This window comes from Pseudorca crassidens, chromosome 2, assembly GCF_039906515.1.
Source record: "Pseudorca crassidens isolate mPseCra1 chromosome 2, mPseCra1.hap1, whole genome shotgun sequence".
In the NCBI taxonomy this organism is placed as follows: Eukaryota; Metazoa; Chordata; class Mammalia; order Artiodactyla; family Delphinidae; genus Pseudorca; species Pseudorca crassidens.
This window is the reverse complement of record NC_090297.1, coordinates 123,831,045-123,848,115: the sequence shown is the minus strand read 5'-3', so window position 1 is coordinate 123,848,115 and position 17,071 is coordinate 123,831,045. Positions and strand designations below refer to the sequence as shown.

Genomic DNA, 17,071 nt, shown 5'->3' with positions numbered 1-17,071 from the left:
TGTATATTCATTCACCAGTTGATGAACATTGAGTTCTTTCCACTTTTTGGCTACTGTGACTAATGCTGCTATGAACATATGGGCAAGTTTTTACAGGGACATGTTTTCAATTTTCTTGGGTATATATCTAGGAGTGGAATTGCCAAATCATATGATAACTTCTTTATTTAACTTTTGAGGAACTGACAAACTGTTTTACAATGCACCTGCACCATTTTATACTCCTACCAGCAATGTGTGAGGGCTCCAATTTCTCCACATTTTCATCAACAATTGTCATTGACTTTTTTATTTTAACCAACCTAGTAAGTGTGAAGTGGTGCCTCACTGTGGTTTTGATCAGTGATGTTGAACATCTCTTTATGTGCTTAATGGTCATTTGTATACCTTCTTTGGAGAAATGTCTATTCAAATCCTTTACCAATTTTTTAATTAGGATACTTGTCTTTTTATTGTTGAGTAGTAAGTGTTCTTTATATAACATATTCTGGATACTGGATTCTAAATCATAAACCAGATATATGATTTGCAAACATTTTCTCCCACCCTGTGCGTCACTCCCTTTTATTTTTTTCTAACATAACATTCATTGATTTTTTTTTTCTTTCACAATTAAGCAGGTTTTGATAGAAATCTGGTGACAGCTTAGCTGTAAATTTTCTATTTTCTCCTGGAAATCATACCAAGCAACAAGGAGAATGGGGGAAAAAGTCTCCATCCTCAGCAAAGGAAAGAGAAAAAAAAAAAAAAGACCCCACAAGTTCCATGTTATGTGTAAGTATGGTTAAAAGCAACTGAGAATAACAAAATCTGCAGAGGAAGTCACAAGTGTGACAAAGAATAATCATTAGATTAGAGGATGCCTAGTGTGGTAGTTACCTAAAATCTCAGACAAATAATCATTTCCAGAAAGAGAGAGCCTCACCCTGTATATAAATTGTACTTAGAATTAAGAGCTCTGTTCCATGGTTAGAAGAGAGAAATTTTTGTATTATACAGGCAAAGAACTGATGTTATAATCTCAGCAACTATTTATGGAACAAGTTCTTCAAGTTAAAAACAGTCCTAAGTTTGATTTTTTGATATATGCGAAATAACCTACTCAAGAATCCTGAAAATCATACAGCATTCATTCAATCAGTCATTCAATAAAAAATTTTTTAGCACCTTTCATGTGTCAGGTACTACTCTAGGTATTGGGGAAAGATCAATGTATAAAACATACAAAAATTCCCAATGTCACAGAGTTTATAGAATACATGAAATTAAAAAGTAAAATATACAGAGAAAGTGGTAAGTGTTACAGAAAAAAATAAAGTAGCAATAGAAAAGGGTGATAGGTAGTACCAGATAATTAAGGGTTACAATTTTAAATAATGTGGTAAGGTAGGATCTAACAGAGAAGGGAACATAGGAAAAGCCCTATAAGAAGTAAAGGAAGAAGAAATCCAGATATCTAGCGGAGATCATTTCAGGCAAAATAAATGCAAAAGCCATAAGGTAGCTTAGCCTGTCTGAGTAAACAAGTAAGTAGATGTAGGTAGAGCAGAGTAAACAAAGGAGAGAGCAGTAGAAGTAACAAGAACCAGATGATCTAAGATCTTGAAGCCACTGTAAGGACCTCAGTTTTGTTCTGAGTGAGGTGGGGAGCCATTTGGAGTGTGGATCAGAACAGTGGCGTGATTTGACTTATGTTTGAAAGGATTACTTTGACTACCGTGTAGCTAACTAAAGGACTGGAGGGGGTGGGTATGAAAGCAGGGACCTGGTAAGAAAGCTACCATAATAATCTAGGAGGAGAGATGCTGATGACTCGGATTAGAGTATTAATAGTAGAGTGGGAAGCAGTACTACAGACTTTGGATACAGGTTTCCCCTACTATCTGAAAGCAGAATGTTCCTATGAAAACTTTCATACGTCGAAATGGAGTAAAATGAAGAAGCAATTACCTTAGGACACATCTTGCTAATGGATGCACAGAATAAATTGAGATAAAGCACAGATGCTCACAGACACAATTCAATGCTACGACAGCTTGAGGCTGAGACAGAGACACAATTCAAAGCTACGGCAGCTTGACGCTGAGATAAGACACAATTCAATGCTATGGCAGGTTGATGCTGAGATGCCGAGTATATTTCACTGGGAAGGAGCTTGGTGATGCCACTTGCTGCTCAGGGTGCACACTGCAAACAAACGCCAAATGCCATTTTCGCTTTTCACCTTTTTTCTGTAAAAGCAAAAATCCTCTTTGGATTTTTTAGTTAGTGAAAGCAGGTACTAAGCAGGTCTTTAGTAAAAGCAAAGTGATATAGAAGCAAACATTCAAAAAGCAGGGGATACATGCAATACTTTTAGGGATAAATTATGGGGACCAGGAGAAAATGAGAGATTGGCTTCAACAAAGCAGTCCAATAATGTGCTAGGTAGGTGGGGGAAATGTCAAAAAGATATGAGAGAAAAACGAAAAGAAAGAAAAGACAATAAAAAGGAAAAAGGAATACCAAAATAAAGGAAAATGAGAAGTGGAAAAAATTTGAATAAGACAAAAGAATATGCTAAATAAAGAAGGGGAACAGAAATTCCCTGGCAGTCCAGTGGTTAGGACTCTGAGCTTTCACTGCCAGGGGCCTGGGTTCAGTCCCTGGTTGCGGAACTAAGAGCCAGCAAGCCGAGAGGCGTGGCCAAAACAAAAAGGGGCGGGGGGTGAAAGACAAATTATTAGAGGACAAAGGAAATAATATAGGAAATAAAAAGAGACCCCTACAAGTTAAGAAAATATAAAAATATGAAAACATAAGAAAAAAATCATATATTAAACTTTTATTCATACTTTAAAACCCTGCTCAAGTGTTTCTTACATTCCCAATCAAAAACAATTATTCCTTCTTTTGGTCTACTTATATAGAACATAATTCTTACATACAATTCTATTATTTTAAGTTTCACACATTTATTTATAAACTTTATTCCTTTATAAATTTATTTATTTGTAAACTCCTGAATGAGAGATCATGTCTTTGTTACAGTCATCCTTGATTTTCTAAAGTTTAGTATAGTATGTAGTATAGTAGCCACCCAGTAAATATTTGGTGAGCTGAGATGAGTTTGTCTGAACATTACTGTCAAGGATTTAGCATAAAACACTGAAAGAAAAGATGGCGAGATTAAGAGGAGGACAGGTTATTAATTTCTTTTTCTATATAGACCTGTGAATTATTTCATTTATTACAATAAGCATAATTTATTTTTTAAATTTTAATTCATTTTCAGAATTATTTTTCTTAATTTAGTTAATTCAACAAAGAATACTGAGAAAAACATGTTCAAAAAAACCAACTGTTCATAATTAAGCCTCTTTCACTCATTATATAAACATCTTTAGGCTAAGTATTCTATGGGATAAAAAGCTAGTTGGCTCACTTAAAATGTTTCTGTATTTCCAACTCTTTCATTCTGTAACAGTCACAAAGTATGACTGTAACTTTACTGAAGCGCATTATCTCAAGAGGAAATTACATAGCAACAACAAAATGACAGAGCAGATTTCACATTTTCAATCAGACCAATAAACTCAAAAATTGTTTCATTAGCCATCATACCCTCTTCTTCACCAATTTCCTAATTCACTTAAACACAGTGCCAAATTTAAAATCCCAAAAACACATTTATAAAGTAATCTTGATTTTTTTCTAATTTTATAGCCCTCTCAACCTGCAACTATAAGAACTGGATTTGGTTTTGCATCTCATAGGAATTACAAAATTGTCATTGTTCTTTAGTACCTTTAAAATGTATTCATTAAGAAGAGTTGGACCAATACCTAAAAGTCACTGATAATTAATAAAAAGCAATGGTTAATTTCAAAAGACATTTATAATCCAAAGAATAGAGTGATTAAACACAGGACACTGCAGGGACCTCCCTGGTGGCGCAGTGGATAAGACTCTGCACTCCCAATGCAGGGGGCCCGGGTTTGATCCCTGGTCAACTAGATCTTACATGCATGCTGCAACTAAGAGTTCGCATGCCACAACTAAGGAGCCTGTGTGCCTCAACTAAGGAGCCCGCAAGCCGCAACTAAGGAGCCCACGTGCCGCAATTAAGGAGACCTGGAGGTGCAACTAAGAGCCGGTGCAACCAAATTAAAAAAAACAAAAACAACCATAGGACATTGTAAAATAAAAAAGCCAAAGTGAAAAACGTGGGGAAAGAACCTTAACAAGGTTAAAGCAAACATTTTTCTACTGCTGTGTACTGTCAAGGGTATACTATTTCTGGTTATTGCTTTTCATAAGTAAGAAAAATGATTTAGTATTTTAGAGTCATTTTAGGAAAAGTAGTTCTTTCACCTAGGTTCCAATACATAATATATATCTATATTTATATCTAGAAATTGATAAAGAGGGTATCTACAGATATAGATATATAGATATAATGTAATGTATAAACTTCTAAAAGACTAAATGTTTATATTCATGCACCAATAGGAGTTTTACCTATTACCATTCACTATTTATATGAGGACAGCAATCCCCTCCTCTCCCGATTCTGTGTATGTGTTGTGTTGTGTGTGTATGTTCAGACACTTTAACTTACCTTTTTCTCACTCACTCATACGGGTCATTGTTTTACAAAATGTACCTAGAGATAATATTACATGTCACTAATTCATAACTGTGAAAGAGGCAGAATCAGGAGAAGACAGGAAGGACTGCTATCAACATATGAATAGTAAACATAGTTGCATGAATATAAACATTTAGTCTCTTGGAAGTTTATACATCACATTTATTTATTATTTTAATTGCCTCTTCTGCAACTGTCAGAACTGTTCATCTTTCTTGCCTGCTGCTGTGCCTCCATAAACTTGGAAAAACATTTTGCTATTAAATATTTTCTCTTTAAAAATACTTTCGCCTAGCACTTTATCCTTATTTATTACTCCCATTCTTTCATGCGTATTTTCATGTCTTTGCTCCTTAGACTGTAAATGCCGTGAAAATTAACTCTATTTTTTGAAGCCCTTCAGGCCCTAGGAGTTACTGAATTAATGCTCCAGGAGTTAGTGAGTTAATGTTTTCTGAATTCAATAAAGAACATGGTTTTGAGTAAACTTACCTCTTCTCTTCTCTCTTCTGCAGAAGGAGTTTTAAGTTCTCGTGCAGTATCATCTTTTGGGTCAAAAAGATATATGTAATCTGAAGAGTAACTAACAAGAATCTCTTGACCATCTTCACTGTAACACAGAGATGTCACCCTGCAGGACTTGTTATTAAGATGGGAAGGGATAAAACGGGCAACCATTCCAGTAGTTCCTCGACCTGCATAATTCCCTAAATAAGAAAAAAGGAATTGTTTAAAATTCAGAATATTTTTCAAGAAAAACACTTGAAAGACTCTTAATCTGAATTATGAGATATGTGATTTAACGTAGCAATATAAATCCAAGCTATCATATTCTATTTCTGGAAAAGACTCTTTAATCATCAGTCAAATTTTGTAACAAAATAAAAATGAATATAGTATAAAGGTTACATATCTTCCAAAAAGAATTCATGATTTTCTAGAATTCCAGATTACATCAATGTTTTATTGGAAATATGAGTTATTTAATCAATTTTATATTGTGATTACAGTCACACTAAATCATCTCTTAAAAATTCCCCACATTAAGATAATATAATTTTATAATATAAATCAGAAAGCTGATATTAACTAGCATACTAGATAAAACAGTACAGTATATTTTTAATATGATTTACCTTTTACTTTATGTCATTAAAAGGTTTTTGATTGCCATGAAATTCTCCTCTTATAAGATAACAGAGTGGGAATACCACTCTAATTTTAATTAATTTTGGTGGTCGTCAACATAATGCAATACGATAGGGAGAGGTACGACTGGCACTTTGTGCTCTGCAGACCCAGGAATGCTAAATTCTAAGAATCCCACAAAGCTGTATTATCCTGCCCTGCCCAAAATTTCAATCATGTCCCATCTGTTGAGAAATGATAACTGAGCCTACAGTTCCATATATTACTACTGTTCCCCCTAAACATGCATGTCCAAATAGACAAGACTCCTCAATCACAGTTCAAGAAAAGAAAAAAGATCCCATCTGGTTTTCCCATTTCAGTAATCTAGGTCCATTTTCACTGGACATAAACTGACATTGAGATCAACATTGTTAATTTCTGGCCCAAATCAACTTTTATTTTTGATGCCATAAAATATGTGAATATATACATAAATGTGTACATATGTATGTATATTTGGGGTGTGTGTGTGTGTGTGAGAGAGAGAGAGACAGAGAGACAGAGAGAGAGAGAGAGAGAGAGAGAGAATGTGCAATCTTGACCTTCCTTGATAGAAAATGCTAATGGAAGTTAGCTTTGAGGTGAATATTTCAGAAGTGATTTGATCCCAAAGCAGATGAGGAACAAATAGGAGTTTAAGGCAAATTCAAATTCAGTACTGCAGCATCATTTACAGTACTTTAGCTAGGCTACTAAGTAGGTATAAATATGTTATATATTAATACACACCCAAGTCACTGTTCTTTCCTAACTTTTCTCTCCACCACGCTTACTATTATCCCCTTGATTGAAAAGATGGCAAAGAGAAATTAGGAAAGCCAAGTGTTGTGAGCTGAAGAGTGTCCCCTGAAAATTCATGTCCAACAAGAAACAGAACGTGACCTCATTTAGAAATAGGGTCTTTGTAGATGTAATTATCAAGATGAGGTCATACTGGATTATGGTGACCCTTAAATACAATGTAACTAGTTTTCTTATAAGAAGAGGGAAATGCAGGCACAGATACACAGGAGAGAATAGCATGTAAATATGGAAGCAGAGATTGGACTGATACATTTAATAGCCAAGGGATGCTAAGGATTGTCAGCAACCTCCAGAATCTAGGAGAGAAGCAGGCAATAGATTCTCCATGAGAGCCTCCAGCAGAACACCACCCTGCAACATCTTGATTTTAGACATTTAGCCTCCAGAAATGTCAGAGAATACATTTCTGTTATTTTAAGCCACCCAGTTTAGAGTAATTTGTTATGATAGACCCAGGAAATTAATATATCAAGTGTTACAACTTTTTAAAGTGATAAACTGCAAAAGTATCACACTGATGGGTCATAAAAACTTGGTGAAATGCTATTTTTTATAATAATCCATAGTATTTAAATACATTCTATTTACTAAATTTTACGTGAAACTAATGAAATTTTTAAATTGCAATACATCATAAAGATTTATCCTTTGGGGACTTCCCTGGTAGTGCAGTGGTTAAGAATCCGCCTGCCAATGCAGGGGACATGGGTTCGAGCCCTGGTCTGGGAAGATCCCACGTGCCGCGGAGCAACTAAGCCCATGCGCCACAACTACTGAGCCTGCGCTCTAGAGCCCGAAAGCCACAACTACTGAAGCCCGCACACCTAGAGCCTGTGCTCCGCAACAAGAGGAGCCACCGCAATGAGAAGCCCACGCACCACAATGAAGAGTAGACCCCGCTCACCGCAACTAGAGAAAGCCTGCATGTAGCAATGAAGACCCAATGCAGCCAAAACTAAACAAAGTTATATTTAAAAAAAGATTTATCCTTTGAACTGATAGGATCTCATATTTTCTCCAATATATGTCTTTTTACCTGTAGCTCTTGTACCCAGCATTCGCCGATCATATATTCGTACTGAGCTATCAGAACAACCAACAGCCAGATAATATGGTATTGGTGGACAAATAGCTACAGATGTGGCAGCACGTCGGCAGTTAATTAAAATATCCTACAAAAGATAAAAAAATACCAGTTACATAAGCTTTACAACAGATAATAGTCTATTTAAAACATTTTCCCTTCAATTAGAACAAGAAAATCTTTTTCAGAAATCCTAATTCAGTCAGTATGACAATGAGGGAGGAAAAAAACCAACATGCCTCCTAAATATTCTCATACTCAGGAATAAAATGATCATCTTTAGAAATATTCAAAAACTCATACATTACCTATGTAATATGTCATTAAGTCATTAATGTCATTAGAAATGCCTGCGATCATTGGTCCACTGGACAGTAAACATGGAGGTATAATCAACCTTTGTCTATCATAAGTATAATCATTTTATACGGTACTCATGATATTTTAATTTTAATTACTGCTATTAAAATATAACAAAAATATCATAACCTGATATTAAAATTTTATATTTTTAACTTATAAAATCTGCCTCCTTACCCGTTCAAAAACAAAGTACATACATACATATAAAATTGAAGCCATGTCAAAGACAGGCTTCACTATAATGTCACTACTTATCTCTATACAAGCATTAGAAAATATAAGAGTTATCACTCCAAAGATATAGCTTTAAGGTACTGTTAATTCTATACTATTTTGTCTACAACTCTAACTCCTCACTCTTCTCAGAATAGCTGAGTTTGTAAGTTACATTTATGCTAAGTTTTATGTATTTAATTATGGGCCTCAGAACATTATTCCTATTACATAGAATTTATTCACCAAATACTGCTCATAATTCTAAATTTTTAGGATTTAAGAATTACCCTAGTTACCAATTTTCTTTATACTCTTTCTATTCCTTTTTACATATAAAGAAATCAAAAGTTTTACTGAGAAAAAATTTAACAATATTTCACTTATTAGCTTTGCTTTATTCTTTAGTTTTACAGAGTTTTTGATTATAAAAGCAAAATTAAATCCAACTACATTGTATATGAAACTACTGCTTAAAAGATTTTGACATAACAAATTTTAGGACCTATTATTTACTAAGAAACAGGTAAACCAAATGCCCCTAATAAACAACCTGCTATTTTAAACTTATTTCTGCCTTCAGTTCAACGTTCCTAATTATGTATGTGTATACATGTATACAATATAAAAACTGACAAAATTTTTTTATTTCTATTTTTTTTCTTCTCTGTTTCAATGTATAAAATAATCTTTTCTCCACCTAAAGTATGTTAACAATAGTAACTGGTTTAATTAGCAAACACTCAACCTGATTACTAGTAACTTTTTTTTTGTAACTATCAGTAAAAATGTATTTAGCAGTACTTGCTTACTTCATTTACTACTCTAAAATGATCTGAGACAAAAGCTACTGTCTCTAAATAACATTTAGGGTTAGTTGTCTGGGGCCTTACACTGACTGATTTCTCAGGTCTTTTTCAAGTTTAAAATACTATTTTAAAAAATACAAAATTGATAGTGAAGCTCTATCTTTAGAGAAGTGAGCTAAATCTGAATGAACATGTTGATAAAATGGGATCTAACTGTCTAAAACAAAAGATAGCATATAAATAAATCTTGGTTTAAAGGACAGGGTAAAAATAAAAAGACACTGAACTTCTACATGCTTTTATCACTGCTATTGGTAAGCCAAAATTGCCTCCATAAATAAATGGAATATACTGATAAATACTTCAAGTTTTTATAATGCTATGGTATATACTGAAAAATTATATAAATTTTTATAAATATATTTGAACTGTACAATTTAAGTATAAGTTCCTTAACTTTACAATTAACATTTTAATTAAGAATTTTTTTGATTATAAAAATATACTTATTGAAAATTTTATAAAATAAAAAATTCTTAATTTATCCGTAAGCTCATAACAGAGTTAACTCACTACCCAATTTTAAGTATAATCTTAATTTTTTCATCATTTGTACAAAAACTTGATTCTTACATCTTTGCAATCTTCTTTTGTGCAGCTAGTTTTGATGCGTGTATCAAACCACCTAACAGTTCCATCTTCACCACAAGAGAGAAAAGTATACGGGTCATTAGGTACAGTCATAATCTGAAGATGAAAACAAAAGTACAGGTAATGTTTGTGAACATTTAAGCAGATGACTTTGAAAAACATTACTGCTATATCATAAAATGATTATGGCAAAAGCAACTAAGAACCATTTATTTTAATTATTTATGACTTACCCGTATCATAATGCAAAATAGTGCTCTACATATAGAAATATGCAAGAGGTAACTGTTGAATTAATGTGACTCATTACTTTGAAGTTTGACATTAATGTACCTTCAGACAGAAAGCTCTTTACATTATAAACTCCTAACAACTTGACAAGAAAAATCCTACCCTTGGAAGCTTGTTCAAACTTTGAATAGCCAAATTTTTGTTTTCTGGATGTGAATTTACACTTGTATTAGAAATACACTGTAAAATTTTACTCTCTGATAATGTTTATAAAAACTATGTGATGCTGAATTAAGCATTTAAACTGACCTCTCAAAAATTTTTTGAGTGATGGTAATGGTTCTATAACAATGTAGAAGTACTAAATGTCACGAACAGTACACTTAAAAATGGTTTGAATGGCAAATGTTATATTATGCATATTTTACAAAAATTAAATTTTGTAAAGAAATGAAACATTTTAGATATTCCTGTATCCACTTCTGGTTTAGCAATAATACTGTAAGTTGAGGCCCTCTGTGAACCCTCCTGTCCAACAAATTCCTCCCCTTCTCTGTCCTTAGAAGTAGAAACTGCCAAAATTGGGTATTTAGCATTCTCACAAAGGTTTTTATGTACCCATAAACAATGGAAGGTATATTCCTATGTATACATGAAAAGGTGCTCAGATTCATTAGTGATCAACTAAACACAAATTATAATCCTAAGTAAATATCACTACACATCACCAGAATGACCAAAATGAAAGGGACTAGATTAATATCAAATGTCAATGAGGACATGGAGCAACTAGGGCTTTCACACGTCATTGATGGGGCTGTAAAACAGTACCATCACTTTGAAAAACCATGTGTCAGTATCTACTAAAGCTGGTCATATGCCTCTCCCATGACCCAGCAATTCCACTACAAATAAATGTATGCATAAAGGCACCTAAAGATGTGTACCAGAAAGTTCATAGCAGCATGATTCATATTAGCTAAATACTTGAAACAACCCAAATGGCCAGTAAGAGAATAAGAACATAAATTGTGATTTACTCTTAAAATACTAAAGCAATAAAAATAAAGAAATACATTGCTCTCAAATTATGTAAAACCAGTGATTAAAAATAAGATTTCTTGCCAGAAATCAGTGGAGTAACATCTTTAAAGTAGTAAAAGAAAAAAAAAACTGTCAAACTAGAATTCTATACCCACAGAAATATCTTTCTAAAACAAAAATAAACTAGACTTTTTCAGAAATAAGAAAGCTGAAAGATTATTCAGTAGCATAGAAGTCAGTAAAGGATGCCTCTTACCTAACTATGACCCATTATTTTTGTAAATAAGAGTTTGAATGAAACTCAGCCACATCCAATCATTTACATATTATCCAAGTCTGCTTTCCTGACACAATGGCATATTTGAGTAGTTGTGACAAAGATTATATGGCACACAAAGCCTAAAATATTTACTATTTGGTATTTTACAGGATAATTTTCCAAACCTCTACAATAACAGACAAGCACAATATAAATACATCTTCTAAAATCCTTCTTGTAAAAGGAAAATAATACCTGTCATAATCTGGATCTATGCAAAGGAATTTAAGATTAGAAATAATAAATATGTAAGTAAACATAATATAATTTTTACTTTGTTTTAAAATCTTTTTAAAGATAATTGACTATTAAAGGAAGAATATTAACAATGTATTAAGGAAATTATGAAACATATAAGAATAAAATGTAAGAAAAAAATATCCAAAATTCCAGGAGAAGAAAACTGAAAGTACAGTATTATAAGATTCTTATACTATATTTGAAGTGGTACCATATTACTTGATGGTACACTGTGATAAAGTTCATGATGTATACTATAAACCCTAAAGCATACACTAAAACAGCAACAAAAAAAAGTTATAGCTAATAAATCAACAAAGGAGGTAAAGTGGAATCACAAAAATACTCAGTTCTTCCAAAAAACAGAAGAAGGGGAAAAAACTGATGCAACAGGAACAGAGGGAAAACAAAGAGCAAGACACAAAATTTAAATTCAGATACCTACATATCAATAATCACATTAATTGTAAATGATATAAACAGCCCAATTAAATAAAAGGCAGATGTTGCTAGATTGGATAAAAAAGCAAAACCCAACTATAAATTGCCTGTAAGAATCTAACTTTAAATATAAAGACACAGATACCTAGACTAAAAATAAAAGGACAGAAGAAAGAGATACCACAATAACTCTAATAATGAGAAAGCTAGATTTGCTATATAAATAGCAAATTTCAAAGCAAAGAGTATTAATGGGGATAAAGAGAGTCATTTTACAATGATAAATGGGTCAATCCAAGAATAGAAACATCAAAATCCTGAATGTTTATGTAACTAAAAACAGATTTTTGAAATATATGAAGCAGTAATTGACAGAACTGAGTGGAGAAACAGTCCAAAAATATTAGATTTCAACACACCTGTTTCAATAATTGATAGAACAATCAGAAAATCAGTAAGAATACAGAAGAATTGAACATGGTTATCAGTCATCTTGACATAACTGATATTTATGGAACACTCTACAAACAAAAGAATAAGCAGTTTTTAAAGTGCATAAGATAAATTTACCAATAGACTATATTCTGGAACACAAAACCAGTCTCATTAAAATTAAAAGGATTTAAGTCATACAAAGTACATATTCTGACTGAGATGGATTTAACTAGAAAATAATCATTGTAAATCAATCCATACAAAGACAGTTACACAAGTGATTAAAATAGCTTCAATTGCAATTAAGCCCAAGCTGGAAAACAACTCAAATATTCAAATATTTCCAAATATTTGGAAACTAAATGACATGTTTCTCAATAAATGATGAATCAAAGAAGAAATCACAATGGAAACTAGAAAATATATTTACTAATTTACTAATAGAAGAGAAATGGAAGTTCAGCATATCAAAATTAGTGAAATTTACCTAAAGGAATACTCAGTGGAAATTTTATTTTACTAACTGCCTGTATTAGAAAGGATAAAGGTCTCAAATCAGTAACTTCAGCCTCTACTTTAAGAAACTAGAAGAAAGAGAACAATGAAACTCACCATAGTAAACAGAAGAAAGGAAAAAATGGAGATCAAAAATAGAAAAAGAAAACAAGAAAATAGAGAAAACCATGGAAACCAAAGTTCGTTCTTAGAGATGATCATTAAAATTGATGAAATCTCTACTCAGACTGCTAAGAATAATAGAGAGAGAAAGAGAGAAGAATACAAACTACCAATATCAAGAGTGACAGAAGTGACATCACTATAGATTCTACAGATATTAAAAGGATAGTAAGGAAGTACTGTGAACAACTTACACCAACAAATTCAGCAATATAGATGAAACAGGTTCCTTGAAAAGGATAAAATACCAAAGCTCATTAAAGCAGAAAGATATAACCTGAATCACCAAATATTCATTTTAAGAAATAAATATGCAGTTATAAACATCCTACAAAGAAAACTCTAGGACCAGATGGCTTTATTGGTGAATGCTCCCAAACATATAAGAAACAAATATTACCATTTCTACACAAACTCTTTCAGAAAACTGAAGAGGACAAACTTTCCAAGTTATTGCAATAAGGCAGCATTATGCTAACAACAAACCCAAAGACAGTGCAAGAAAACAAAGCTAAAGATCATCTCTCATGAACACGTCTGCAAAAAAAAAAGTCCTTAACAAAATGAATACAACAACACAGAAAGAGGATAATATATCAATATATGACCAGGTGAGGTTTATCTCTGGAATGTTAAGTTGGTCTTAATGTTTGAAAAATAAATGTAATTCACCCTGTTAAGAAACTAAAAGATCCAATTAAAGATGTTTAAGAAAAAAAAAAGAGTGGAATGCACATTGATCTCAAGTCCATGTGAAATGTTTTTCAAGATGGACTGCAGCTACACAGAGCAAAACAATTCTCAATAAATATTAAATGTTTAAAATTGTAAAAATATCTTTTCTACTATAAAAAAAGAAACTAAAAGAAAAGCAATACAATCCTTTCAAAAAATGAAAAAATACAGAGAAAACACATGACAAAATCCAATATCCATTCCCGATAAGTGTAAGAATATGAACAGAATTAACTGAACCTGCTAAAAAGCATTATTGAAATATACCTTCTGCCATAGTTAATAGTGAAAGATCAAAGATCAAAACAAGGGAAGGATGTTTAGTCTTACCACTTTTATTCAGTATTGGACTGAAAGTTCTAATAAGTGTGATAAGATAAGAAGATGAAATAAAAGGAGTCCAGATGGGAAAAGAAGAAAAATTGTCTCTATATTCACAGATGACATAATCATCTAAGGACAAAATTCTATGTAATCTTTTTGTAAAAAGTTACTAGAGCTAATAAGTGAGTGTAGCAAAACTGCAGAATACAAGATCAATATATAAAAATGAACTGCATGTGAAAATACTAGCAACAAAACCATCAGAAATTGAAATTTTAAAGATAATACCATTTACAATAACATTAAAAAATATGAAATATTTAAGGGTAAGTCTTAAGACACACAAACTGAAAATTATAAAACATTGCCAAGTAAAATTAAAGTCCTAGATAAGGGAGATATACTGCCATCATGGATTGGAAGATTTAATAATTGTTGTCAATTCTCCCTAAATTGATATATAGATTCAAATAAATCCCAGGAGGAATTTTGGTAAAAACTGACAATTTAATTATCAAATCCATGTGGAAATACAAAAGACCTAAAATACCTTAAACAATTTTGAAAAAGAAGAAGAAAGGACATATACTACCCAGTTTTAAGAGTTAATATTAAGCTATAGTAATAAAGACAGTGTGGTACAAGCATAATCATAAATCACTGGAAGAGAAAAGGTACTGACCAGAAATAGGTGAAAATAGATGTGGTCAAATGACTTATGATCATGATGCAAAAAAAGTTCAGTGGAGAAAAACAATGTTGGAAAACCAGATATCCATATGTAAAATAATGAACTTAAAGCAGTATCTCATACTTTATGAAAAAATTAACACAAAATGGATCATCGATCCAAATGCAAAACATAAAAGTATAAAACTTTTAGGAGTGGGCTTCCCTGGTGGCGCAGTGGTTGAGAGTCCACCTGCCAATGCAGGGGACACAGGTTCGTGCCCCAGTCCGGGAGGATCCCACATGCCGCAGAGCGGCTGGGCCCATGAGCCATGGCCACTGGGCCTGCATGTCCGGAGGCTGTGCTCCGCAATGGGAGAGGCCACAATAGTGCGAAGCCCGCGTACCACAAAAAAAATAAATAAATAAAATAAAACTTTTAGGAGAAAATCGTTGTGACATTTGGTTAAACAAAGATTTTTAGACACAACATTGGTTCCCCTCCCAAAATAATAAATTTGATAAAACGGGTTTCTTTAAAATTAAAGAACTTCTTTTTGAAAGATACTGTAAGGAAAATGAAAATACTAGCCATCAACTCAGAGAAAAAAATTGAGTCACACACCTGAAAAATACACAGAACATACTTTTAAAAACCCTCAAAACTCAACAATAAAAAATGAAACAATGGGCAAAAGATTAAACAGACAATTCACCGAAGAAGGCACATGAAGAAACAGGAAAACATGGCTCAAACAAACGAAAAAAGTAAATCTCCAGAAACTGACCCTAATAAAAGGGAGATATATGAATTACCTAAAAAAGAATTGAAAGTAATGGTCATAAAGAAATTCAGTGCGCTACAGAGAATACAAATAGACAGCTAAACAAAATCAGGAAAACAATGCATAAACAAAACGAGAATATTACCAATGAGAAAGAAACCAGAAAAATAGCGAAACAAAAATTATCGAGCTGAAAAATATACTAACTAAATTTAAAAATTCACTAGAGGATGATCAACAGCAGGCTGAATCAAGCAGAAAAAAGAATCAGCAAAGTCAAAGATAAGCCATTTGAAATTATCTAGTCAGAGGAACAAAGAAAAGGAATGAAGTGAAAAAGCCTAAGGGACTTATAGGATATCACCAAGATGACCAATATTCCCGTTATAGGAGTTCCAGATGGAGAAAGGGGAGTGGGTAGAGAGCTTATCTGAAAAAAATAATGGCCGAAAACTTCCCAAATCTGAGAAAGAAAATGAACATCCAGATTCAAGAGACTCAGAGGACTCCAACTAGGATGGGCCCAAAGAGGCTCAAATCAAGACATACTATAAACAACTAGTCAAAAGTGAGTTAATCTTGAAAGCAGCAAGAGAAACGTGAATCATTACATACAAAGAAGCTCCCATTAGATCAGTGGATTTCTCAACAGAAACATTACCAGCCAGAGGGAAGTGGGATAATACATTCAAAGTACTGAAAGAAAAAACCTGCAAACCAAGAATACTATATATCCACCAGAACTGTCCTTTAAAACTGGAGGAGAAATAAAGACGTTCCCAGATAAAGAAAAACTAAGAAAGTTTATCACCACAAAGACCTGCATTACAAGAACTGCTAAAGGAAGTCCTTCAAGTTGAAATCAAAGAAGCTAGACAGCAACACACAGCATATAAAAATATAAAGATTTTGTGGTAAAGGTAAATATACAAATACAAAAATCTGTAATACTGTAATGGTGGTACATAAATCACTTTTGAGTATAGAATTTAAGAAATAAAAGCATTAAAAATTATTATAACACTATGTTAGTGAATATAAAATATAAAAAGACATAGTTTATAACACTGAACAAAGTGGGGCAAGGATGTAAAGGAATAGTATTTTTGTATGTAATTTAAGTTGTTATCAGTTCAAGATAGATTGTTATAACTATGTTTTATGTAATCCTCATGGTAAACACAATGAAAAAAACCTATAAAAGATGCCAAAAGAAAACAAGAAAGGAATTAAAGCATGTCATTACTAAAGAAAAAAGAAAATCAATAAAACACAGTGGAAAGCAGAAAGAGAGGAAAAGAGTGACCAAATATTTGCAGGACACACAGAAAAAAAATATTTAATGGCAATAGTGAGTAGTTCCCTATAAGTAACTACTTTAAATGTAAATGGTACAGTACTACGTGGGAAGTTTATAGTAATAAA

General features: G+C 32.6%; 1 protein-coding gene across 9 annotated transcripts in view; it reads right to left on the bottom strand.

Annotated features, from left to right (window-relative positions):
• DCAF6 (DDB1 and CUL4 associated factor 6) overlaps positions 1–17,071 on the bottom strand; it is a 172,510-nt gene that overhangs the window by 85,620 nt on the left and 69,819 nt on the right. For all 9 annotated transcript variants that reach the window (XM_067728540.1, XM_067728541.1, XM_067728538.1 and 6 more), the window contains 3 exons: positions 9,728–9,841; positions 7,662–7,797; positions 5,123–5,337 (listed from right to left, as the gene is read on the bottom strand). In XM_067728540.1, coding sequence (XP_067584641.1) covers positions 5,123–5,337; positions 7,662–7,797; positions 9,728–9,841 — 465 coding nt within the window. The remainder of the gene's footprint in view (positions 1–5,122; positions 5,338–7,661; positions 7,798–9,727; positions 9,842–17,071) is intronic.